This window comes from Dermacentor silvarum, chromosome 11, assembly GCF_013339745.2.
Source record: "Dermacentor silvarum isolate Dsil-2018 chromosome 11, BIME_Dsil_1.4, whole genome shotgun sequence".
Classification (NCBI taxonomy): Eukaryota; Metazoa; Arthropoda; class Arachnida; order Ixodida; family Ixodidae; genus Dermacentor; species Dermacentor silvarum.
This window is the reverse complement of record NC_051164.1, coordinates 25548435-25575466: the sequence shown is the minus strand read 5'-3', so window position 1 is coordinate 25575466 and position 27032 is coordinate 25548435. Positions and strand designations below refer to the sequence as shown.

At 48.0% G+C, this 27032-nt stretch overlaps 1 protein-coding gene across 1 annotated transcript in view; it reads right to left on the bottom strand.

The window, feature by feature from the left end:
• Window positions 1-8266: 8266 nt before the first annotated feature.
• The window catches only part of LOC119433801 (FGGY carbohydrate kinase domain-containing protein-like), a 58558-nt gene continuing 39792 nt past the window's right edge, over window positions 8267-27032 (bottom strand). Inside the window, exons 6-12 of the mRNA XM_037701060.2 lie at window positions 26929-27020; window positions 25953-26060; window positions 24583-24647; window positions 19665-19815; window positions 17845-17919; window positions 11410-11530; window positions 8267-10814 (exon numbers count right to left, since the gene is read on the bottom strand). Of these exons, the coding sequence (XP_037556988.1) occupies window positions 10552-10814; window positions 11410-11530; window positions 17845-17919; window positions 19665-19815; window positions 24583-24647; window positions 25953-26060; window positions 26929-27020 (875 nt within the window). The 3' untranslated portion in view covers window positions 8267-10551. The remainder of the gene's footprint in view (window positions 10815-11409; window positions 11531-17844; window positions 17920-19664; window positions 19816-24582; window positions 24648-25952; window positions 26061-26928; window positions 27021-27032) is intronic.

Here is a 27032-nt window from a genome sequence, read left to right as displayed (position 1 = left end):
GTTCTCTCTCCTTGAGCATAGCGCGCGCCACGCGGATGCTCTCCTTCCCTCTCTCTCCTTAACGTTCCATGTCAAGGCAACATGTGCGCGGCACGGAGAGAAGGCGAAGCACACGCCGCTCCTCGAGGTGGTTACTAGGCAGCGTGCGGTGACGTCATCGTTTAGCGAAGTGCTTTGTACACGCTTCACGGACTGACGGTCGGCTTAAACGTCTCCGCTGTTAAAAACTAAAAAAGAAATGAAAGAAAAAAGGGTGTGTAGAGAGAAAGAGAGAGAGTTAACAGAAGGTATTATGTCAATAGCGACTGAAGAGTTTATCTAGGAAGGTCTCACTTTAAATGGATACGGACACAAAAGTTGGCGGGTGGTTTTTTGCGTTGGAACAAAAGTTGAACTGTTGAAAATAACGAATACAATAAGCTGCTTTCAAAAAAAAAAGAACGAGAAACATCTTTTTTGCGATATTCTGTTGCACCTTGCCACTGTTTGACGTCATAACACCCACCAGCGCACGCGCGGCCAAGGTCGTCCACAGCTGTCGCAGTGTTTCCGGGGGTGTTTCCCTTGTTCCCCGGGGGATTTCCCCGGGGGTGTTTCCATTTCCCTTGCAGTGTTTGTTTAACCCCTTTCGGCGATCTTCGCACGTTGCCCGTCTGAAACATTATCCCTGTCGGCGCTCCACGCAGATGGTGCGTCTTACATGCGCCTTCCCGCGGTCGTCGCTTGGTATTGACGCGTTCGTCGCGGCGGAAGGAAATGCCCAGACATTGCTGTTATAACAGCATCGTCAGTCGTGACACGTCATCACGCATGTTTCCCAGAGACGAGAAGGTGCGTAAACTTTGGATACCAGCCTGTAAGCCATCACGTCCAGCCTGGAAATCTCTAAAAAATGACTTCATTTGCGCGGACCACTCCATCGACGATGATTATGTGACCAGCCAGGCTGAGCTGAAAAGCCTCGGCATGCCGCTCAAAAGGCAACGCCTTAAGCCTGACGCTGTGCCATCGGTCTTCTCACGAAAACGCAAGGCAGAAATGATAAGCGGCGCGTTTGAAAAGAGGAGGCGAAAAGATGTCGGTACTGTTTTCGTTCATTTGCAGCCTTTATGAGCAGTGTGAGGGCGCGGCTGGTGCGAGATGCCCGAGGCTGGGCACGAAGGCAGTGATGTCCTTAAAAATGTTGGCAAAGCATTTAAAAGTAAAAGAATACATTGTAAAAGAATAGTAAAAGAATACAAGGCTAGCGCGCGCGAGCGCGGCTCACGAGATCAGTCCTACATGTCAGCGGGCCAGACACACACACAGCTCTACTTCTCCACAGGATAAAAACCGGGAAACTGGGGAGAACGCCAGACAGGTGCTGCCATCTGTCTGGGCACAGGCGAAGTGGACGTGAGAGTCTCGGAGGTACTGGCACCTCACAGAAGTTGCTCACGCCGACGGCATAAACAGTCATCCACGCAGTGGTGAAGTACCCCGCAGCTGCCTCGCCTGCGTGCGCTTTTGAAAAAGCAAGTTTGCAGAGGAAATAAACAAATAATTCTTGCACAACTGTTTGGTGCAGAGCGAAAGCTTGGCGCTACGGTTCGCGAAAACCTAACCGGCCCTTTCACGGCCGCCTGCTCTTCGTCGCTTGACGCAGAAGGCTCACAACCGTAAGCGGTAATATTTGTTGCCAAATTGGAATGGTCCTCGTCTTCAGACGTGTACTCATCGCTGGTAGAAGCACCAGAACTCAAATCCATGCTCGCGATGGCGGCGTCGGTGCGCTTCGAATGACCGTGGCCGGCCGGCTGGCTATCCAACGAGGGTGTCGTGACGTCACGCCTTCCAACTCCCGGGGGTCGGGTCGCGAGGCGCGCGCTCACAAAAACGCCAAAAATAAAACCACCAGCTCAAAAATGAGCTCAGTGACTGCTTCTTTTCGGTGTAATCACACACTGAGAATTCATTTTCAGTATTTTCGTAAAATTTTCAGATTTTGTGTCCGTGTCCTTTTAACGAGTGTGCGATTTGCGAGTGCCACCAGTTCAGCTAAGCGAGCAGACTCAGCACTTGAAACGGTTCCAAGTAAGAAAAAGTTGATCAGCTTGCACTACTGGTCCAAGGCTGAAGTAAACAGGGGAGCTGGTGATCGAGCTAGCTTCTTCAAGGTTTTGCTAGGCTTCGCTAAGTTTTTCTAAGAAATGCCAAGTGCTGCTACGCACAGTATTCCGAATCGGCTCGCCGCCCACACGCAGATTCTCACTAGGCCGCGCGACGCGCTTCAAGATGAGCAGCTTCTTCTTCGGGTTTCCGGATCTTGTATGGTCCTCCCATGTAAAGGCTACATGTACTAACCAAAGAGTCAACGAAAGTTCTGCCACCGTCGCGGCGGCTCTGAGCTTTTATCTCCCGGTGACGTCACGACTGCGCTCCGCCTCCACACTTGCCGGGCAAGCTAGACAAAGCCCACACAGCCCGCGAACCGTGTTGGAGCGCAGTGACGTCACGGTTTTTAGATCTACCTACCCGGCGGAGCGAGTCGAGTTTGGCGGGAGCCGGAGTTCTGGTTAGGTCACGTGATCCTTCACTGGGCGCGCGGTGTCGGTGTGGCTAGGTGAAGCAGGTGTGCGGTAGCTGGGAAAGGCGGCGTGAAAAGCTTGGCGAAGCGATGGCATGCCTAGGCGAAGCCTGGGATCAGCTATGCCAGGTGGTTGCTAGGCGACGCAAAGTGACGTCATGACGAGACTGAGCAGGTGCGCGGTCGTAGCAGCTACGCGGCCGGCGGAGAAGCGTTGCCGATGCTAGGCGAAGCGAGGCGCAGATGTGCCAAGTGGTTTCTAGGCAACGGGCGCTGGTCGTCGCCAGGCGCAGTATCTGGTCGATGCTACGCGGCGCAACGAAGACCTTAAACAGCTCCGCTGTTAAAAAAAAAGTGGTAGTTTCGCCCCAGAGGCGAAGCATCGATTGCGATAGCAAATTAGTAGACAGCTATACAAAGTAGGGATAGTAATTTTATCGGCCGTATAAACTTCTAAACATAGGCATTCTAACTTAATTAACAAGCATGGTGTCACGCATGCACAAGAAAACATGAACGCATCTCATTCGATGATCGGGGAAACTGGCTGTCAAAACGCTGGAGTGAGTCAGCGCAGCAGCAGCAGCGAGCTTCGTGCCGGCGCTCGCATCAATGCGAGCTTATCTGCGAAAATACAGCAAATGCGGACTCTACACCCGCCGCAAATGGCTTTCAAGATACAGCTGCGCCTTCCCCCCTCCCCCCCCCCCCCCCCCCAAGCCTGCTGGACCGCGGGGGTCCGCGGCAGCAGCGAAGCCTGGCCCTACACCTGCCCACCCTCTCCCCGGAGACTTCCGACTAGACGTGAGCGTGCGACCGCAGTAAGGCACGCCTACAGTGTACTTGAATAGGGTAGTACACTGTAGGCGCGGCCCTTCACCTCCCTACCCTGCCTCCGGCGCGTTGTGCGCGACTGATAGGCTGAGCTTCCTTCCCGCTTCCTGCCCTTGCGTGCACAAGCCGCGATTGCTGGCTCACCGCGCATGCTTACGCTTGTACACATGGCGTATGGCGCGCGGCGACGATTTTATCGACCGTGGACTTTATACGGAACCTCACGGCGACGGCGGAATTTCGCCTAGAATGTCCATATAATTGCCATCGCAATACAACAGATGTCTTGAATAATTGTAGAAGTGTGACGTGTCACTATGAGCGAGGTGACAGCATATACACGTACTTATTCGCACGTGCTGATATACAACTCTCAGCCCATTCTAACAAAACGCAAAACTTCTTTGTGAAAGCGCTAAAGACGAGAAGCAACAAGGACGTTTTACTAACCTAGTTGGCTCGATTAGGTTAGTAAAGCTTTCGCTTTAAGGTGGCGGTCCCACTCCGGCGGCACGAGCGCCCCGTTTTCAGAACTTTTGGAGCAACCGTGGCGGCTCTTAGGATATAAAGTTTTAAATACCATAGAAAGCTTAATCCTTGTAGATTCCAATTATATATAACATAAAAAAATTGATTAATGTGATTTAGAAATAAATGTTCAAAAACAAGCGTGAGATACACGATTTTTGCGAACTGTGTCTCAGTTGTGACCATATTTAGAAGAAACTACCGCATTTACTGCATTGTGGCTTTCTCTGTAGCTTTAGGACATATTTATCTAATTCCTAGAGGCAGCAAAATAATTTTGACTTTTTACTTTTCGGATAATTTGCTTTTAAAGATTGCCAAAAATTGCAAACTTCTGTTGTAAACAGCCCGGCAACTACATGCTCAAGGAAGCGAAATATTGGATAAGTTAGAGTTCAAGGAATTTCCATCTAGGACGCAAAATTTCATTCATGTACCTTTATTAGTTTTAAACCGCACCTTCCCGCTAAAATGGGCAAAAGTAAAGCCAGAATTCTAAATATTGCTCAATTTGGGCCGCATTATTAGAAAAACTAATACAGTTGGAATCTACAAGGTACAAGTTATTATGGTATATACCATTACTTTATATCTTAACTAGAAGAGCCGCCACGGTTGCACGAAAAGTACTGAAAACGGGGGGCGCGTGCCGCCAGAGTAAGCCGCCACCTTAAAAAAGCGCTCCTGCACTTAAGTTTAGGCGCATGTTCAAGAACACCAGATGACCCTGGTGTTCAGTTTATTTCAGATGACACAGTTTATTTAAGATACGCACTTGCTAGGAATGTTATTACCACGCGGGTTGACGACGAAACCCGCCGTGGTGGTAGTTGCTTAGGCGTTATGCTGCGAAGCCCAAGGGTGCGGAATCAAATGCCTGCCGCGGCGGCTGCATTTCGACGTGGACGAAATGCGTAAACGCCCGTCTATCTCCAGGTCGTCAGAATGAATCCGGAGCTCCCCACTCGTGCGTGCCTCTAATCACATCGTGGTTTTAGCACGTAAATCCGCAGAATTTTTTTCGAATGACGGAAAGAAGATTCAGAACAAGCCTAACGGTGAGAAAACGTAACGTACCCAGAAGGCGTTTCAAATTAAGCCTATTCAGGGGGCTTATATATACGCCGGATTGCTTTACCGCGTTGCCCAACGTCACAGCGCTTCGCTCGTCGGGGCTAGATCTATACGCTAGTGTTCATGGGCATGGCCGTTCGCTCTTTCTGACGCGTCGAGTTATCTTGTCGCTTGCTCTCTGTGAACCACCGCTCCCCGCCAAGTATGGCTAAGTGGTGGCAGTGTAGTACGCCACCACTGCTGCCTTGGTCGTTAAGGACTTCATAGGGAGATAAAATCATGGTAGCGATGGGGTGAGATTATACACTAGCTCAATGGCAAATTGAACTTTCCTGTTATACACCTGTATATAGTTTCATCTCTTGGCAGCGTACCAATGGACCTATAAGAAATGGTCTTGGCTGTCTCCTTGACCTCCTTGGCTGTCTAAAGAGAATCATTAACCTGGCATTTCTACGGCGAAGTTGTAGTGGGTGCAGCCGCAGCCGTTTCAACATACTGGTTACCAATGACGTAGACGTATAATGCAACAAAATAAAACGTTCCGCCAAACGCTGAATGCGCTCCAATCTGGGAATGTTGATTGCATGTACAGGATTCCAAACTATTGCAGCGTACTCGAATGAGTGCTGGGGTTTTACGTGCCACAACCACGCTTTGATTATGAGGCACGCCGTTGCCGGGGACTCCGGTATAATGTTGACCCCCAGGGGACTGCAATTACGCTCCATCAGGGACTGCAATTACGCTATCTGCCACAGGCTGCTTAAAAGTATTCTCTATGGCCAGAAAAAGAAAAAAAAACCCTGTTTGTTGTCGCAGTGCCACTAGCAATTTTCGAAACAAGCGTTACTTACGCTCCCGCTCACGGCAAAACTACAGGAAATATCAATTTATTTTTGGGGAGGAAATTTCCCGGAACATCCGCAGCTTCCCAATTCATACATATGCACGTTTATCTCCCGAGCAATGACAGGCTTCGATTCTGTATTCACGGCTTATGTGCTGTAAAGTAAAGTAATGAAGGTCAATTCAGAAGTTTTATTTCATTGTAGTCGGACTTAGAGCGACCATCGCAAATGTTTGTTTGATTGCCAGCGTCGAGTAATCCGTCAGCGTAAAATTAATTTTTGCTTCGCTGTTTTAAAAGCTCAAATTGAAAGCTTCGCTAAAACACGTAGTATGCGGTAAAGCGAACAATTTTGCCACTGCCAAATGATTTACTCAACAGACGCTGGTACTAGTCATTTCCGCCTTCAAGTTATCTTTAGGTTTTTTTTTTTTTCCCAATCCTTCGAGCATGAGGGCAGGAGACCGTGGCTGCAGCTAATAACATAGTGCGGGCACACCCACGATTTTTTTTTTCCTTTCTTCTGCAGAAATGATCCAGGCGTTATACAAAGCAAGGCACGATCATTCAACCGTGCTTGCGCCGATCAGTCATGGATTGAAGGCCAATTATTGATTGATTGACTCATTGATTGATTCCATTCAGCGCCCTAAAACAAAACACAGGCTATAGAATCATGCCATAGTGACGAACCATGGCGTTTTCTTTAAATCTCAACTCAGTGCGCGATGCGCAAGCGTTCTTGTGCTCCGCCGCTATCGTAATATGGCTTCCGTTGCTGGAAATTGACGCCGCGACCTCATGCTTAACAGCGGAACGTCATATATACACCGAGGTACCGGGGCGGGTCCTTCGATGTGGAGAACGGCTGAAAGTTGAGAAAGCTGGTAGGGATTCACGTTACTGAAAGGAAGGCGTGATATAGGAATATGCGAAATTCTGCAAGTGCGCTTCTCCCCATACCTTGTCTGGCCTAACCAAGATAGCGGACCTCGGACTAGGATGGTGTCGACGTGCTGGCCGTTGACACCATTTCTGCCACATTGTGTCCCCGCACCATCCAAGCTTTCAAAAAGCGCGCCTCACCTTTAACTGGTACTTCTAACGGGAATTCAGCCACCTTGGTAAGGACATAAAGGTTACCGACAAGGATCAGGCGCCTCAGAAAGGCTGGCCCACGTTTCGATAGGAAGACATATCTTCATCAAACGGGGAGCTGTCATCCTCGGCAGTCGAGCATGACAAGATTAGTTTTGAAGGAAGGCTAAGCTACATTAATGACTAAGAAATGGCCGCTAGCTAGCACAAATATCTGTCCCTCAAAGGTGGGAAACGGAAAGGAGGCAGAGGTCAAGAGAGTCGGCAACCAAGTATGGGGTAAAAGAAGTGTAAAAAGACAACCAGGAATGATTAAAAAAAGTGAGAGATAGAGAGACAGTAAATTCGATGCAAAGGACGGAAACAAACAAGACCATGGTGATTTACAAAAACGCCACAAAAGAAACCAAGAGGGAAACTCTGAATGAAAACGCAAAGGGCAGTGCTTTGCTATTTGAGGCCGTTCTACTGTCATCTTCGCTCTATCGCCGCCATTCCTACGTCATTTCATTGTCGTGATGCCAAGAACCTTGAATCTTCGTTAATCTGTTGTAGTCATTACGGTCTCGTGATGACGTCGTGTTCATGCCCTTTGCTATCTTAGAGCTGCTGTCATCGATAACCTACGTCATCATGCGCGGGATGAATATGAGTTCGAGTACCCCATCTTTGAGCTAGACGTTTTCTGGTGAAACTGTGCAACTTGGCCATTATAGGTACCCCTGTATATGGTCGTTTAACAAACACCAGTGAAAGCTTCACTTTGCCCTTATTCCACATTGGGTGGGGCCACTATAGACTGTGGCTGCTTCACTGCAACAGAAAGGAACAGTGTCTGTTTCTGTTATGAGCGCATGCGTACTCTAGTATCGTGGACGTCATGCAAGTTACTTTGCAAAATTCCACCCTCTCCCTGTCTGCCATGAAAACGGGGGATTTAACATTGCGAAGCAGATAGATTGAATTTTTTACATGTGTTCGCTTTCCCAAAAGTTTGTGGACCGAAAGACATTGAAATTGCTATCAAAGTGTCACAATTCAAGGACCCGATAAAATTGCGACGACAAATGTTGATAATTGGTAAAATATTGTTGTGAAAATTCTCTTCCGTCAACCGTATCTAAATTTATTTGACGTTGTATACGTAGGCACAATTTTGTGCCATGCTCTTGACATTTCTTTTTATACTACATTCCCTCTAGAGTGACTGTTGACCAGGAGGGCATAATACCTACATAATAAATAAACAAGTATTCAGAAATTGAATAATTTGTGTACTTATATTTAGGAATAAATGACAGGGACAGCATGGCGATAATATAGTTCTGTTTATTCTGATCAGATTATTGGTCCGTTGGTTATCGTCAACAGCAGATGAATATCACCACGCAGTTTATACAGGGTCATTCGCCCATACTTCGTGTGCTTCTGAGTAGCTTCGGCTCCTGACGGTAAACATTTCGTGAAATCAAAGTTCATGAAAACGCCTTTTCACACGAATTGTCTAGATATGTTGCGGCAGCACCCGCAGCATTTCCCAGATGTACAACATGTTTGTTGCCATATGGCAATGTATACCTATACAGAAATAATTATATTTATAATATTTCGTCAACCTAACAAACCATAACATCGCAATCGTGCATGAAGTATTTTTCGTGTACCGTCTTGTGGTTCGGTTCATTTTTTCAACTGAGCTGTGTGAGTTAACAACGAATAGCACAGAGTTTTCAAAGTAATGAACACCTTTCGTTCAAGTCACGCTCAATGTTTTTGTGCATAGATGAAGTAGCTTGTAGAGAACAGGTATGCGCAGAACGTTTTTATTGTGTGCAGTGTGCCAAGAAGTGCGACAGACAAAGCCATTTGTTTAGAAGAGCTCTTCCCTGAAATTAGCTTTATTGCAGCCATAAGCAAAAGGCTGCATCAAGCACGTCGGCCAATCGTCATTGGACACTTGGGTGCCTTTGCTTATGTCATATTTCAACATAATCAACTCATGGAATTAATGACACCAGTAGACCAATTGGAAAGCTATGCTCTATTTTGTCAGATATAAATTTTCTTACTTCAGAGGTACTCTCCTTGAACGGGTACATCAAAATGGTCATTATTTGCAATGTTGCCTAACTTCCGCTCATGGAGGCATCACCGGAACGACTTAGTCGCAGAGACTGATAATTAATGTCACGGTCGTTGAAATTTCCGAGCGCTAGTTTTGTGGGCATTGGTTGGCGCACCATCACGTAAAATCAAACAGTGTCGTAAATTGTTCATGCTGCAAATACACAGTGGACATTTGAAGGCAGCTTTCGTTATAAAAAATCATCAAACTATTTGTCGATTTACATAGTCCAAGTAGGTTAGTGCATGGATCTTTTGACTGCGCTGAAAAGCTTACTTCACATTCCAATCTTCACCTTGCAATAGACACCACTACTTGCATAAAACGGCTGTTTTCCTGTTACAAATCTCGCCCTCTAAGAGCAACTTTTACGCCCATACATATCTAAACTGGTTTATCACCGACATCACCCCACCACACCATCTGTTCTTACAGGAAAAATTATTTGTACTGCCAAAAAATACGAGAAAAGGTATTATTCAGGCGCTTGTTTTATGAATGCCAACATTATCGTCTCCTCAAGGAGGATCACTTTACCGCAATGAATGTTAAGCAACGTCAGCACTCAAGAAACAATAGAACCGGTTTTCCCTGAAACCTATATGAGAAAGCGTTACTACGCCATTCGTGGTTGGCCCTCACGATTGTCCAGCTGAGCAGCAAACAGCTTGCCACGCCAAGAATCAGCGTGCAATCGCTGCAAGCAGGCACCAATGACAATCCAATTAGAATCGCATCCCGGAACATATTTTTACTTGTTTTCGCAAATAGGAAGTTGTTGTGGCCTCATGTAGCAGATAGCAAGCAATGTGACGAGACGGAAGAATATTATAAAAACTGGGTAGAAAAGACGTATGTGAAATTAACGACAATGAAAATCCTCGTAGTGTGTTGGAGATAGAAGCAAGGCTAGGCATGTGTAGTATGTGTGGCGTAGTCAGTAGTGGCTACAGCACATGTACACATACGCTTTTTTGTAACAACTTTAGCTCGTTATAGCGGTAACGCAATCTGCGCAGATAACATGAAACTACAAAATTATTAGAGTGACTTAGGCATCGACCCACTGACGCGTTGCTTTAGAACAAAAGGCTGTGACGTAGTAAGCACGAACACGTTCAGGAGCGTAACGCCTAAATAGCATTGCTTATCAGACTCAGATATAGTACGTTAGGCAGTAAATCATATTAGAAAAGAAGCAGCAGGGAGTGCGCATGCCAAATAATAAAGCATTCACATTCAGACTGCTTGCGCTCTTTTTAGTTTTTTTTTACCACTTACAACTGGGAATGTAGAATAACGCTGGAATAAGCTCATCACGAAGATATCTGCCGCCCGCGCGAGTAAGAAAAAAGGTCTCTTTGCTTGACTTCGCTACTGAGCGACAAGTAGGCCTCCGTCGACACCGCGCATTGGTATTCTTCCTCTTGATGTCGAGTTAGAGGGCTGTGTTGAGGTCGTAGAAATGAACTAAGGTCAAGAACACGAGGACGGTGGTCTCCCGCCGGGCGACATGATCTCCCTCAGACGTAGCTGGCAGTCGAGGAGCGCACGGAAAGCGGCGTACTTGGCGTCGTGGAACCGCCGCTCGCTGGAACGCGGCGCCAACACTTTGCCCGAGCCACCCATCCGAAGCATAGCCTCCGTGACGCTAGAGTAGCGACCGCTTGCGCTAGCCGCCAGGATGGCGCCACCTAACAGCACCGACTCTGTCTCGGAGGGTAGTAACACCGGCAATCCTGCATACAGAGGGCAGCCATATTACTACCTTTGGACCTGTAAACATTGTACACAATCAAATTTGCGCTGGTGGCTACGGCCATTATCTGTATGGCAGCTCAGCCGCCATGCTGGCAGTTGCCTTTAGCGTTCGATGTGGACCTCGAAGCCATCGTAGTGCCACAAGATCACGTGATAATGCTGTAAAGTATGCAGGAGGCTTGCGCAAATCAATCGCTGCTCTTGTGAATACCCACGGAATTTATTCAAATTTCTGCAACATATTAGCTATTCAGCAGGGTAGCTGTTCTGCTGAACCAGCATTCACTGTGAATTTCTCATAAAACAAAAGGGGGCGAGAATGCATTCGTAGGCAATTACGCATTAGTAGAAATCCATAGCCGCTGTGACACCCCAGTGAGCACTGGCATATTCCGGGCTGGTGTTTCTTCATTCGACACAAATCGTTAGTTTCTTGTTTATAAGAACACCCATTGGAAACACATAGAATGTACTAGCCGTCTAACGTCCCCCTTAGCGTCACGGTATTTAACAAAAACCTGCCGCTGACATTGAACTAGTGCTTTTGCGAGTGTTTTCATGTATCTGACTCACCCGTTGCGTCTGCGTGCAGCTCAACGTAGAGTGGGTTCTTGGCCAAGCCCCCGCACATGAGCAGGCTAGACACCGAGTGACCCGTGTCAGCCAGTGCATCCATGATGTGGCGTGTCCCGTACTGCGAACAAACCACATTACGCAGTGAAAGAAACTGACTCTGTATTCGGACACAGTGGCCCTTTAAAAGATAACGAACGCGAATTACAGGCTGCGGGATCAAATCCCGGACGCGGCGGCCGCATTACGATAGGGGTGAAATGCAAAAAACGCTCGTGTACAGCGCATTCGAGGTGCGGTCAAGATCCCCTGGTGGTCAAAATGAATAAGGAGTCCCCCTCTACCGCGTGCCTCATAATGAAAACGTGACTTGGCCACGTAAGTCCCCAGAATTCAATTCAATTCAATTACAGGTGGCACAGGTACCAAAGGGGCTCCTTGATAAACAAATTCCCATGGTGAAGGATATGACAGCCAAGCAGATCAGCCAGATCGGTAAATATTGGCGGGACGTACAATTCTCGAGAACTATGCTCAGTCATATTTAATAATTTGCGGCTATGTTCGAACAAATTCTATAGCTCATATAAAGCAGGAGACACTCTTCGCAGAAAGCCAGAGAAATCGGTCTGAGTTAAAGCTTGCTGTGGCGTCGTAAACTACAATGGAAAAGGAGGAAGGGAATGCGGATGTACACGCCCATATGACCAACATGTTGAAGCTTGTCTACTGCCGCGTTTACAAAACAGGGTTATGTATTATATCTAAAAATACCACTGTTTTTTTTTTATTATTCATCATGCAAGGACTCTAGGTGAAGTTAAAGCGGCCGTAATCGTAGAGGCCGGTATTTGCCGTTCGCTCGTATTCGCGAGACTACGCGAAAGAGGTAATCTAGTTCAAAACACAATGTTTACGATTTCGAATAACGTTGTTGCGACAGATGGGTTGTTGACAGCCCCCGGTTAGCGCGACTAAGGGGCAAATGCAACGCACCACACTTGTTCGCTCGCGCTTGCACTGGGGAGGCACGCGGAATTTGATTCAACGCTTAAAATTCTGTCCATCACATGACGCTCCAGGCATTCGTATACAGCTGAGAAAAGCCGTCTACGTTTAAGAAGAATCATATAAATTGTGCTCGCTTAAGCCGTTTACCGGCTCATGCTCGATCATGCCACAGTGCGTAGGTATCAACTGAATAATTACATGGGCTGTTATATTGTGCATTATCAAGCTGTGTTAAGCCGCAAATATTAACACCGTCACAAAATGCTTTTACACACTAAAAAGCGGGCTTGGCTGGCTTATCCGCAAACTTTTCTCCTCGTGTGAAGCGGCTTGTCACAGAGAAAACAGACAGCTTCCCGGATAGCGAGAAGGCTTTAAGCAGTGAAACAGTTGCGCTATATCATGAAGCGATGTATTTTGACCAGCTCAGAGGACTACGAAAGCCGCAGTTTGGCAGACAGTGTGACAAGCCCATCAATAAATACCTGAACGCTAACACCGAACATCATCTCGATGTGAAACAGTGTATGTTACGGCATTGAACGCAAGACTTCTTCGCAAGTACAGCTATAAGAACCTTCTCCAAACGTCTATGCAGCAGTCAGTACACGCGGAAGCATTCTGGGAATATCGGCGTGCGGAATGTCGGAATGGCAAAAGACTAAAGTCTTCTCCTTTCAGCCGGTTCAGGGTGCCTTGTTGAAGAGCAGTGTAGACTCTCGAGAGAAGTTCGCCATTCTCAGTCAAGGTGGCTAACTGCTCCGAAGTAAGAGGTGGTCATGGAAGAGCCTCGAATAAGTGCGTGTCGGCTGGAGCATGCGGTTCTTCAATGCACTCTGGAAATGGTAGACTACTGAGCCCATTCGCATTCTTATGCCGTATCCATGACCGATATTCTAGCTCATAATCGTACCCTATAAGATTTAGGCACCACCGAGCCATGCGCGGAGACAGTATTTGAGGCACTAGTTTCTGAGGGCGTACTGTTCCTAGCAAGAGCTGGTGGTCAGTCACGAATATAACTTTCCGCCCTGCGAAGTACTTGTGAAAATGAGTTGTGCAAGCGCTGATGCCAGTCCTTCACGACCTAGTTGAGCGTAATTCGGTTCTGAAGCACCCAAGGTCCGCAAGGCGAAAGCAATCGGTGCCTTCCAACCCGGATTGTTCACTTGAGCTAGCACTGCTGCGACACCGAAGGGTGAATCATGACAAGAAATGAATAGCGGCTTGCTCTCATCATAGTGAACAAGGACAGTCCATTTCATTAAGAGTTACTTCGGTTCATCAAAAGCCTCTTGGTGTTTGGCTCCCAACGTCAAGGAACGTCCTTCTGGAGCAACTCCCATTTCGGGAATTGTCCTTGTTCTAGAAAACGATCATAGAAGACGAGAATCCCACACAATTACTGGAGGGTATGATTACTTGCAGGAGCGGGCACCTTCATTGCCGAGCATACGGCAAATGAAACAGGGAGTGCCTTCGAGAGCTTGGGCTTCGCTTCTTTAGTCAGCCCCAGGTGCACTGGTGCTCCTGTGTGTGCTGAGATGTCTTCAGAGAACACAGTATGATATTTCTGAAGCAACTGTGTCAGGTCGACACCAACGGTTGTCTGATGAATGCGAGTCACTGCGATTCCCAGTGCTTCAAACCAGTTGCGTCCCAGTAGGTTGCAACCAGGTCCTTGCACTACAAGCAATGGCCACTTGTTTGACGTGTCCTTGTGGCACTCAGTCACCATGATTGATCCGAGCACTCAGAGACTGTGCTCACCATATGGGAAGATGAACATCTGTCCTTTGAAGCTGGGGCGGGTTCTTGAACCAGGTAGCGCAAGATGTGTGATAGCTAACCGTGCTGCAAGCCGCGCCTAAATCGACCACGAAAGTCACAAATTTACCATTCACACTGCCTGAGATTGTGATTTTCAATGCACTCAGCTCGCCTGTTGTAGCGTCCAAGTCACGAAGCGTGGACAGCTGTTGCTCGACCGGGTCCTGAGGTCGGCGTTGTTCCAGTGGCTCCACAGAAATGCTGTGAGCCTTTCTTTCTAGCTTTTTCATTTTTATTGTATGGCTTTTCGATGGGTCCTTTTCTTCGACTGGTTACACGTGACTATCTCGGACTTCCACGTGTTCGGATTGTGCCAATCATCACAGCGCCATCAGTGCTGACGCAACTTCAGTAGGTCTTGCTTTGTAGTTTTGTAGCGTTTCCGTAAGTTCCACTGGTGGCAGCCTTGTTAACTTTAGGCAGGCCTGTTACAAAGACCTTGTTACAGGCGAGATCTTTTTCCTCTAACCGTCGCTGGAGATTTGCACCACGTAGGCCATACACGAACCGGTCGCAAACACTATTCTCAATGATAAAACTGTCGAAGTCCCCACCGAAGCCACTGGTGTAGGTGTTGATATCAACATTGACGCAACAGTCCTCTCTCCATTCGGTGTTGTCGTTATCGGAATCATCGTCGTTGCTATTGTCGGTGGTCGCATACAGAAGCTGCAGCATGTAGCTAGCTTATGTAGCACTGGTACGTAGTCGCTCACAGATTCACCCGGTAGATAATCACGTTTCTGGAATATTGCTCTGCTGTACAGCTCTGATGGCCTGAGGTCGGAGAGTTCTTCAAGTGCTGCGACGAGTACGTGGTGTGCATTACTACGACTGAAGTGCTTGGCTGTACTTGCGCACACAGAATGTCATAGGTGTCCTCACTGCACAGCGTCAACAAGTGGATTTTCTTCTTCACGGGCTCGGCAGTGACATTGCCTTCGAAGAAAAACTGCAGGGGTCCAGACCACGTCTGCCACGAAGAGCCGTTGAACTGTGGCATACTCAGAGAGGGGTGCGTAAACATGTAGCATTGACCTTTAGTAGCGATGAGTTCAGTTCTACCTCGTCACGAGTGTCAAGTTAATAAAGCTTCTTTATTTGCACAACGCCAGCATAGAGACCGCCCACGCCCACGCCCGATCCCACAATACTACTCTTCAATTCTTGTGGTTCTTGTCCCGCCAGAGACCCGTCACTTAACAAAACACGTTGCGTGGCTAGTTGGGGATGCATTAGGTTTTCTTTCTTAAGAAAGTAACCCAGCCCTACTGCTTCAGACGAGGACACAGAAAGATGTGAAAGGACGGGCGCTGTCTGTCATGTACAGCGCCTGCCCTGTCATGTCTTTTTATGTGTCCTCATCTGGAAAAGTCGCACTGGGTTAATTTCTTCAGAAAAAAAATAGAAATGACCCTAATCTTTGACTGTCGCACCTCGGCGTTGGTGTACCCTGGTGTATTGTTTGAGTTGACTTTGTGTTTTCCTAGTGTTAACTTTTTGTGTTATTAAAGTGAAGTACGACACAGACACACAAAATGCTGGTGAATTCATGATGTAAGCTATGTAAACGTCAGTACACTAAACTAAACTGCACTAGGCCCGGCGTCCTCGTCGTCGGAAACTCGACGGTACACAACCCTTGGCCTGGCGTTCTCGTCGTCTACTTCTATGGCGAACGGAACGGGCGGGAAACCGAACGCAGAGGAGCCAATGAACGGAACTGGCGGGAAACCGCCACACAAATGGAACGTAAGCACAATTAGTGATTTCTAATTATTTTATAATCATTCCGGTCACTTAACTAACTCAATTTGTAACTGCCCTTATGCTCTGATGTCATATCTATCACCAACATTGAATGAAAAAATCGATTTCGCACAGTTTTTATTTTTCATTATTTTGAATTGGGAAACGAGTCTTGAATTTCGCACAAATTGTAAGTCGGTGGTCGACCGGAAGTAGCTCTTTAAAAAAAAGTCATAGGCTTGCGCAATACACGCAGCACAGTCATAGCATAAGCTGGTGGAGCGGCTCAAGAGTAGTTCCAATTTGGGCACCACGCACAACATAGCAAGCGCTTCGCGGCAGTCTGTTTGCCTCGTTTTGACGAGAACGCTCTGAACGGTCCGCTCAGCGTCGACGGCGAGCTGCGGCTTGTAATGCTCTCTGAACAGCAGTCTGCTGAGCTCGATCAAGCCTTACAACTGCAACTTACATGTCGGGCACGCAGCGTTTGCAGGCACCTTAACTAGATGGCGCCACCATACTGGTGGAGGTTCGGCAGCTCGGAAGCACGTTCATTGCGAGCCTCGTCTGAATCGCATCTCGTCGTCTGCGCCTGCGCACGCTGCGTTTGCAGGCACCTTACCTAGATGGCGCCACCATACTGACGGAGGCTCAGATCGTCTGCCCCTGCGCGCTTGCCTTTAGGGCAATTTCCGCTGCCCGATAGAAAGCGCTTGCGTGGCTCAGTGGTAGAGTATATGCCTCCCACGCATCGGGTGCGGGTTCGATCCCGGCTGGAAACAGGTACTTTTTTCGCATATCCGGCGATAGCGGTTACGGCGGCCCAACGCCGCCGGCGGCATCATCGCGAACCGAAACGGCTATTGGAATGAGCCCATACTTATGAGCTTACGCTGTAAAACAAGAGTGCCACTCGCTGCTCGTGCCACTAATAAACCCGTCCCGCCAGCTGAATTCCGTTGCCGTATCAGTTCTGACTTGCCGGCGATTACCAGATGCGCCAGGGTGAGCAGCACGGAGCGACGTCAAAGGATGGTGGCCGTGTTGGTCAACAAAGGAGCACATTCAACTGAAGAGATTCGCAGTACATAGAAACACCGATAAGACAATCGCGTGCTTCCGGGAGTGCTGCGTATGTTGACGAGCAACGTGTAGGACTAAACATGTGCAGAAAGCATGACCTTGAATGCATGCAAGTGTTACCAGATTTAAACATTTCAAGTGAAGCTAATTTGGTGATCTCAATGATGTGGTTGGTGGTTTGGATGGGCTACTGCCGATTATACTTTACTGCGATTCTAGTGTTACTGGGGATGTCATATTTAAAGCGACGTTTTCTATACGTTCGATGGGTCTGGATGTTGTGGCGGCTGCGTATGAGTGCACTGTTGAGAGGTGTGTGTGCGGATGGCGATGAGAGAGAGAGGGGCGGGTCGGGAGGAAGAAGGTGGCAGGACAGGTAGAAACTACGATTGGTTGGTGCAGGCCGTGCTGTGATGAAGCCGTGGCGGCGCAGTTGTAACAGCAAATGCGCTGAGGCGATGTGGTGCACTGACGCTCCTTCGGACAAGGCAATAAAGAAAACGCGTGATGTTATAGCTTACACATATTCCCACAGTACACGGTATCATACTTTCTAATTACTTAATTTATTTTCACGAAATTTAGCGAATAAGTAAATGTTTGGCATAGAAAGCAAATGTTTGAGTTTTCAATATGTTTTTCTAATCATAGTACGATGGAAACGCTGCCTGAAAAAAGTTCCACCATCCCAATTCGCTTTTCATATCCGCATGTTACGAGGGCTGTTACACGTTTTCTTGTGAAAGCTTTATGTTCACTCACCGCAAGTGCCTGCAGAGTAGCAAGGTACAGCTTCGCGAGGTCCTCTTCACCAGCCGACAGTGTCAGCCCACTTATCTGCGAAAAAGAATATCCAGCGTAGGTTCATGTCTTACTTACAAGATAGGTATACACACTCGATATTCATCCCACCTAACGTTAAACCACAGCAATTAGAGCTATTTACTAGGGAACACATGATTCCTATTGGCACCAGCTAATGTAAATATACACCGACAAGATTTACAATTTGCAAAAACAGGGAAAAGGCACTCATAATAGATCAAGATCTGAAGTAATAGGTCTAAAGGCAGCACCGAAGTGGAGCATATCGCATTAAAGTTGCCACACGGATGACGATTTGCCATAGTGGAGACAAACGTGCTTATTAGAACATTATAAATGAAAATAGGCAGAACCGAAGGTTCTGTTCATTATTGTGCTAAAACGACAGGGCCAACGCATTTTGCCAAAGCTACCAGCTATTCACTATCATCGCACTTGCTCCAGTATTCTAGGGGATTTCTGATATACAGTTTCTTTGCCGCGTTTTTATACCTTTTCCTTTACTAAGACGCGTCCACTATTACTTTTGTTGTTCATAATTAATTCCTACCCAAATACTAAGTGACTAACTTCATAATGATAAAGCTTGAGGCTGTTTTGTTAACACTACGTTTTAGAACACATTCAAAAACAATCATTTCCAGTGTTTCCAGCGCTATCTAACACGTGACCCTTTTGTTTCGAGCTTTACATGAAGCCCGCAAAATACACACACACACACACAAAAAACGACGACCCAGCTTTCAGCGCCGGTGCTCTGAAACGTACAGCGACATAACTAAACGCGCTCTGTATATCTAAAATAGCGGCTGCATATCCTTGACACAGCGTTTACGAATGCGAAATTCCTGCTAGCGGCAAACCTCGCGTCTGAGCGCACGACAGTTCATGACAGCGGTGAGGAGACTGCGGAAGCCAAGTTAACAACACCCGTAGCGCAAGTAATCAATTTGATGCGTGAGGTCAACCCGAACTTGGCCACTAATGTAGCAGACACGTCGACACAAAATTGGCACGCCATGTTTGTTTGTAGTTCTCGTGATCTACAACAACATCTACCACATCGGTTACCATGGCGCGAACAGAGCATCTTGTACCGTTTTGTGACTCGGCATCGCATTTACCAAGCTCCTACGCCTTCTTCACTGAAATGGTTGGAAGTCCTACATGGGATACATGCAGCTTTGGCAAGACGCTCCCACACATTATCTGTGTACGAGCGCGCTATGCTGCTAGAAGCAAGTGATGCGTGTACGCCTTAAGAGAGTGGACAGTTGTCCACTGCCAGAACGAAAAGCACGAGGCCAGTGCTGCCAAAGGGTCGGCGCGCTGAACGCAATATCTGTGTTACTGAAGTTCGTGAGGTCCACAGACCTGCATAACAAACCTTCGGACGGTTCCTTTTACCATTGCTATCGCTTGACTATGTATGTACTCGGCTGACCTCGTTCGTATCGCTCTTTCTCTTTGAATATCCTTAACCCTTCCCCCCTAGCAGGGTAGTCAACCACAGATACTTCTCGATAACCTCCATGGCTTTCTGTACATCCTTTCCCCTTTTCTTGTTGCTGATTCTGTCGCAGTCAACCTGTCATACATTATGAAGTACGAAATGCTACCTGTACTCAATAAACTGTCCCAGTCTCTCTCTAAAAGAAAGATATAGACAGAATGTAGTCAGCGGAACATTAGCAGCTGCTATCTGAGAGAAGTGCCGCGGTACGCAGCTGCGAAGGAAACGAAGATTATGTACTCGCCATGCCCCGCATGCTCGGATCGGCGACCGGCGACCGGTTGCCGTGAAAGTCGGGCCACACGTGCACGTCAGCCACCAGCTGCGACGGGGAATCGAGGCCGCGTTGCTCGCACATTGTCCGCAGCAAAGCGTTGAGTGTGTCCTCCGGCCTCCTGTGGCAGAAACGTGAAGCCATTTTGAAGCCTAGTCATCATTAAAAAAAAAAAAAAATGTCGCGGTTTCACACGAAAGGCGAAGCATCAATTGCGATAGCAAATGAGTAGAGAGCTATACGGAGTAAGGATAGTAGTTTTATCAGCTGTATAAACTTGAACATGCAGCAGCACCAGCAACGCGCACGCCGTCAGCGTTTTGCCCGCGTTCGCACCGAACGCGCGCGGCGTTTTTATATAAATACGCATTTGGTGCCGCAGCTAAACGTCGCCTCCCTCCCTCCCTCCCGTCCCCCCACGGAATTTCGCGCCACGGAAGAAGTCGCGTTTGCTCTATATATATGGAGATTGTAACCGAGGAAAGAGACGCAGCCCTTCAGGGAGCACGGCGCAGAACGCGCGTTTGTTCTCCGACGTGCGTTCGCTCCCTGTGAAAGCGCGCGTCCCTCGCACCATTTCACTCGCACAAACAGCATCCGGAGCGCGGCGACGATTTCATCGCCGGTGACGCCATACGGAACCTCACGGCGACGGCGACGACGACGCCGACGACAGAAATCCGCTTCGGAGTGTCCATATAATTGCTATCGCAATAAAATCTACTTGCCGAGCTTTGACTCATATTCACTAAAATTACACTCGGATGAGCTTTCCCTGACTGCAAAAGTTTACTCAACTGAGCTTGGTCTTACTCGTATTCACCAAAATTTTACTCAGTCAGGCTCAAACGAACTGAGACTCATGGTTACTTCGAAGTCTTACTGAGCCGACGTTTCAGTGAGTTCACCGTGCTTAGGTATACGTTTCATTATGTGATGTGTGCGGTGTATAAGCAAACATTGCCTATGAGTACGTGTTGCATCGGGTGAACTAAGGACAACTGTAAACACTGCAGTTAGTTTTCTAGAGTTTAACTGAGCGTTGCGTGAAAGCTTCGCCTCATGTCGATTCAAGGTAGTGCATTGGATCTGCATCATATTGTATGCAAATCCTGCTGGCTGTCCTGGCCGCGTATTTCTATTTGCGCGCACGTACAGCGCTCGACCGCTAGCGCCACGCTGCGCCGCTCGCGCGTACCGCGTTTCTAGGTGGTTGCTTTCGCCGAGGGCGCTCGACCGCAATCATGTGGTTCGCATGAATGCAAGCCGTGAAGCCGTATCTGTATGGCTGAGTGGTTACGGCGCTCGCTCCAGAATTGTGCGTACGCGGGTTCGATTCCCGCTTTGGCTAGATTTTATTTTTAATATCAGGCTTTTCTTTTTCTCTCTCTCTCTGTTTGCCAGCGCGGTCAGTTGAATCCCGGTGCCACGGCGGAAGCCGTGGTGCCGGGCGCCGACGCGAAGTGGCGGTCGTTGGGGTGTTGCAGAGCGCAGCGTAGCAACACCCCAAATAAAAAAATACTGCTCCAGTCAGGTAGACTGCTCCCTCCCTGATAGTGAGATTATATTTGGATCATCAAACAGTGATGCGTTTATTTAGGAATACCACCGATCCCCTAACAGCAGGCTAGTCACCACCAGCCCAGCGTGTTCTCCGTCAACGCCTCCTCCGTTCCAACGGCGGCGGCTAGAAACATGGTACGCACGAGCGGCGCAGCGTGGCGCCAGCGGTCGAGCGCTGTACGTGGGCGCAAATAGAAATACGCGTCCTGGCCATTACTGCGTGGCCACATTTTGTACATTTCAACACAAAGTTGAATAAATGACTGTAGTGTAATATATTAAAAAATGTCGCAGTTTCGCCCGAAAGGCGAAGCATCAATTGCGATAGCAAATTGGTAGAGAGCTATTCGGAGTAGGGATAGTAGAGTAGTTTTATCGGCCGCATAAACTTGGACACATTCGCTTTCTAACTGAATTGACAAGCGTGGTGTTATCGCGCACAAGCAAACATGAATAGATCACACTGAATGACCGCAGACAACGGCTGTCAAAACGCTGGCAGCAAGCGTAGCCGCTGCAGCCAGCGGGCGAAGAAAGTGCGGTCTATCGCTTCAATTGAAACTGAGTGGCGAATGCCTATCGCATACAAAGGTCACAGCCGTGTGGAGATAAGAGACGGTGCGGGCGACGGCCACCACAGCCAGCGCAAGCGTATTTGTTGGCAGAGTAGAAGCTGCTCCCCGCCTCCCTCCCGCGCAGCCTCCCCGGTCTTTATTGCGATAACAATTATATGGAAACTTCAACGGGATTTCCGCCGTCGGCGTCGCCGTCGCCGTGAGGTTCCGTATACATTCCAAGGGCGATAAAATCGTCGCCGCGCGCCGTATGCGCGAGTAAAAGCGCGCGGGGGACGCGCGCTATCACGGAGAGCCAACGCACGGCGGAAAGCAAACGCGGTTGTCGCCCAAAAGGCCGTGGGGGTATGGGGGGGAGGGAGGCGGGGCGACGCTGTGCTACGGCACCAAATGCTTATCTTGCAACCCAGCGCAAGGAGAACTGGCAACGCAATCTCCCACGCGAAAGCAAAAAAAAAAAAAAAAAAAAAAAAAAGCGGGGAGGCAGCCCGGGAGGGACGGGGGGAGCAGCTTCTACTCTGCCAACAAATACGCTTGCACTGGCTGCGGTGGCCGTCGCCCGCACCGTCTCTTTATCTCCACCACGGCCGGGCTCGACTGGCGCGCGCCAGTCGAGCCCGGCCGTGTCTCCACACGGCTGTGACCTTTATGCGCTGTCCATTCGCCGCTCAGTTTCCGTTGAAGCGATAGACCGCACGATTCTTCGCCCGCTGCAGCGGCCGCGCCAGCGTTTTGACAGTCGTTGTCTGCGGTCATTCAGTGTGATCTATTCATGTTTGCTTGTGCGCGATGACACCACGCTTGTCAATTCAGTTAGAAATCGAATAAAACTACTCTACTATCCCTACTCCGATTAGCTCTCTACCAATTTGCTATCGCAATTGATGCTTCGCCTTTCGGGCGGAACTGCGCCAATTTCTTTTTTTTTTGCTTTCGCGTGGGAGATTGCGTTGCCAGTTCCCCTTACGCTGGGTTGCAAGATAAGCATTTGGTGCCGTAGCAAAGCGTCGCCCCGCCTCCCTCCCCCCCTCCATTCCCCCCCCCCCCCGGCCTTTCGCGCGACAATCGCGTTTGCTTTCCGCCGTGCGTTGGCTCTCCGTGATAGCGCGCGTCCCCCGCGCGCTTTTAGTCGCGCATACGGCGCGCGGCGATTTTATCGCCCTTGCAATCTATACGGAACCTCACGGCGACGGCGACGACGACGGCCGACGGCTGAAATCCCGTTGAAGTGTCCATATAATGGCTATCGCAATAAAGGGGGGGGGGGTGCGTTGACGCTTGACATAAGTCTGCATTGGATGGCACACTGTGCGATAAGAAGCAACCTGCAAACGGTAACATGAATCGAGGTGTACACGAAAGAGAAAATTACCATCCACCCGAAGTGTACGATGAAGCGTCAATGAAGCTTACGATTTTTTTAGAGAGAGAGCTTCGCAGATAAAGGAACATTTTGTCTTGAGCCGGAAATCGTGCCCGGCACCAACGCCTGCTCGTGGCGGTCGCTCTACGATCTGAGCTAAGAAGGAAGTTAGTTGATCGTAGAGCGACGTTGAATTATAAATGGCAATAAATTTGAAGGCAACACGACAGCTGTGTTATGCACAAATCATAGGACGTTTAGACAAACATGTAATTCGAGTCGTAGCTGTCGACAGAAAGCGTGGAACGAAAACGCATAAAGCCGCAATCAAGAGAGAACAAATGTTATGACGCTTACTTTCGTTACTTCTTCCAAGAGTCACTTGGGTTTCAATTTGACATCCGTTCAGGTAATTATAATAAGCGCAAAGCCTCAGTGTTGGGGAACAAATACTGAGATCACTACTGTATGCTTTTGTGAATAACTAATGAACTGGTGGCGCAAAACGTGCAGTGCACGACACAATGCCTGTTGTCCCAGCTACCAACCAACTGCTCCTGTAAATTTTACTCCGTCAGGTGTCACTTCAAAATCTCACAATAATTACGAGAAGTAGCACCAGAGTTGTGTGTGCTGATTATTACAAAGGTTTTACATCTCAATCCGGAATGGGCGCCGTCGCAAACGTTATCACGATATAAGCGAAAAATCGCATTTGTCACTCACCAACGGCCGCCTGTTCGACAGGAACCTGAAGCCAACTTGTCCACACTATTTATTATTGAATACTCTAGCGGTGCCTATCTTTTTTTAGGCTTCGCACCGCTAAGGAATTCGTTGAAGAACCACTTAATCTGTAAATCTATGCCTGTCATGAAGAACGCAGGGCATCTGCGTTATTCACGTTATTAAGAAACTATTCTGCAGTTATCGCTGCTTTGTTCTTGCTCAGAATTCGCACCCTGAACGCATTTTATGATTCGGATCGTTCAATAACACCCTTGGCATTGTGACTTACATGGATTGTCAAATATAGCAAGTTGCCTCCGTCCGTGCTTCTAGCAGTGATTGACATGGGAAAGATGGTGGCTGTGACGTTTTCACCTCGTCGCTTTCAGCGTCTGTGGTAAGGCAAAGCGTGATCTTCGAGATTGGTTTCTATTATGTCACTCGGATGCGATACAAACAAAAACGCGGGGGCGCAAACGAAAAAAATAAAATTTTTGTTGCTGAAGAACCGCGCGAATAGTTATATTTAACAACTCGGACCATAAAATTCTATCTCGCCGCAACATTTGAGCAAGAACGGTGCAACACTAAGTGCAATATCTGTTATGACGTGAAAGGAAAAACACCGGTATTTCTACATGTGAGTAGAATCACTCACCGGCCTGGCTTCGTTTTCGCCTGTATTTCCGGGTATGCCGGATGCGTAGAAATCACGTGGTCCACCTGTAGCGAAGGGATTTGCAAGGGGAAATTTCAGAACCAGTGTTTGGCACCTTATCATGTTTGTGTCATCATTGTCGTGTTTCCGCGCGCGAGATCAGCACTTAATGACACAAGCCTCTTGTAAACGGCAATGAAATTATATGCGATGCTATCTTACGTTGACGACTGTTCATTGATATGTTTGATGATCTCGAACCCTAAGCTTAAAAAAATATATGACCTAAGCATCACCTGAAGTGGTTTATGAGCATCTCGGGCGGTCATAATCAGCCTGCGAACGACTGAGCCGTGATTCGAGTGAACAAAAGTGTTAGCGCTGGTCTTTGATTATCTTTGTCTGCGTGTTGCGTCGCGACATAAATCATAACGCCAGAAGACTATAACAGCAACACGAGCTCTGATTATATTGTTACGTGTGGAAAGACACTACACGAAAGAGCTATTTACAATATATTCACACTGGAACCAAAACCGCCAGGCCGACACCTTGCTCGCGCCAAAAGCCCAGACACACTTCGTCGTCTTTCTCGCGGCGGCTCGTCTCTTGAGCATCTCTAGATGATATCGTAATAATATCATTGCAGCAGTCATAGCAAATGGGACTCGGTGTGCGTGCATTTTTGTCTCGCTTTGGGGAGATGAGACGAAGGCATGTCGAAATTGATTTATCTAAGCATATAACGGCTCCCAAGCTGCCATAAATATTTCTTCAAGTTTCATTTCTGCTTTCTTATTTCCCCCGTTCAATAAAACGAGCAGCGATTTTCCCTCATGCTTTCCATAGTCTCATTGTGCTATAAGGTAAATGTATACAAAAATATCCCTCCATTCAATTCCCATTCTTCTTCTCGTTCATACTCAATGTATAGGGTATGCTAGCACCCTGGTCACACTTTTACACGAAATGGTGTGGTCAGCTGAAAATCTCTTCCTATGTTTGGGCATAGGATTCAAAACCAATGGAATTGAAATACTTTGCTAAACGGCGCGCTGTTCTCGGCAGCGGATGCACGAAAACAGGAAACGGGGCCTGCAAATTATCGTTATTTAGGATCGGCTAGAATTTTCGACGCAGTACACAAATCGAGGGATAGTGAGCCAATGCTGTGGATAACTGCTTGGACCAATGCGTTTATTTTAACGCTATCTTTCGAACACCAGTGATAACTAAAGTTACAGATGTTGCACCAGAATCGGAATAAATATAATAAACTGACTCGATTGCTACTGTCATTCATTCACGTGCGTTATGGTCATCCGAGCCGGACGAATGCAAATTGTACGTGGACAACACGTGATACTCACCAATGCCCCGGCAGCGCTTTGCCCCGCTTCGCTCAACCACATGCCTGGAACCATGGCTGAGAAGTAGGGGCCCCACACGCCTGGAGTAAAGATGCAGTTCTCGTTCGCCTGCACACACGTTTCGCGCGCCTGCCAAAACAGCCTGCGAACTAAATATGTTCAAAAAGTTACACTGCGCAACGAATGGTCTTTAATTGCATCAGCCTTAAGAACCGCACACAAACTCGGAATAAGACGAATGATGGGCGCCAGTCAAGCTGAGTTTTCAATGAGAAGACAGATCTTTTTTCTAGTTTATTACGCACCTTGACCTTAGTGTTATGTAGTGATTGTATTTATTCTAAGTCAGTTACTGTGGTTGCCAAGGCTCAGAGTGCCTTTGAATATTTACCGCGCGGGTGGCGACGGAGACACTTTCCAGGGTTCTTTTGTCAGCGGCAGCGGTGGCACACCAGCTATGACATCCTGCTGCTGGGAACGAGGTCCCGGGATCGATTCCCGTGCTCGGCGGCCCCACATCAATGGGTCCCTTGGGTTAAACTTGGTGCATGTTAAAGAATAACACGTGGCCAAATTATGCGGAACCTCCTGCGCCCGCGTTGCCTAGTGACGTTAACGTCTTAAATTTAATTTATTGGTCACCTAACGCGGTGGTATAATTGCTCCCTGTGGCGCATTTGACAGCGAACAGACAATCACAGCAACTATACTGCTGTTTCTTGCTCTGCTCGGTTCTGTTATAATTTCGTTACTATGGAGAAGGTGGCGAAAATAAAATACATTGGCTATTTCATTCTTTTAGTTCTCCTGTCTGTGATGCCCTGCGGTAATCTTGATCGGGAGTCCAGCACAGATGCTGCGACCAGCGACTTGCTTGCACTTGCTGCATGATTAACCGAAACGGTAGCTGTTCGAAAGTCACAAATGCGCAGGTAACAGCACACGCACTTTTGACTTGCCCGTCTAGGTCACTCACCAGCATGTGACAGGTGGATGTTCCGGCGATTATGGCCAGGCGACGAGAGAACGACTTGCAAAATTCGCCTTCAGCCTCGCAACCAAGCAGGCCTGGGGATGAGC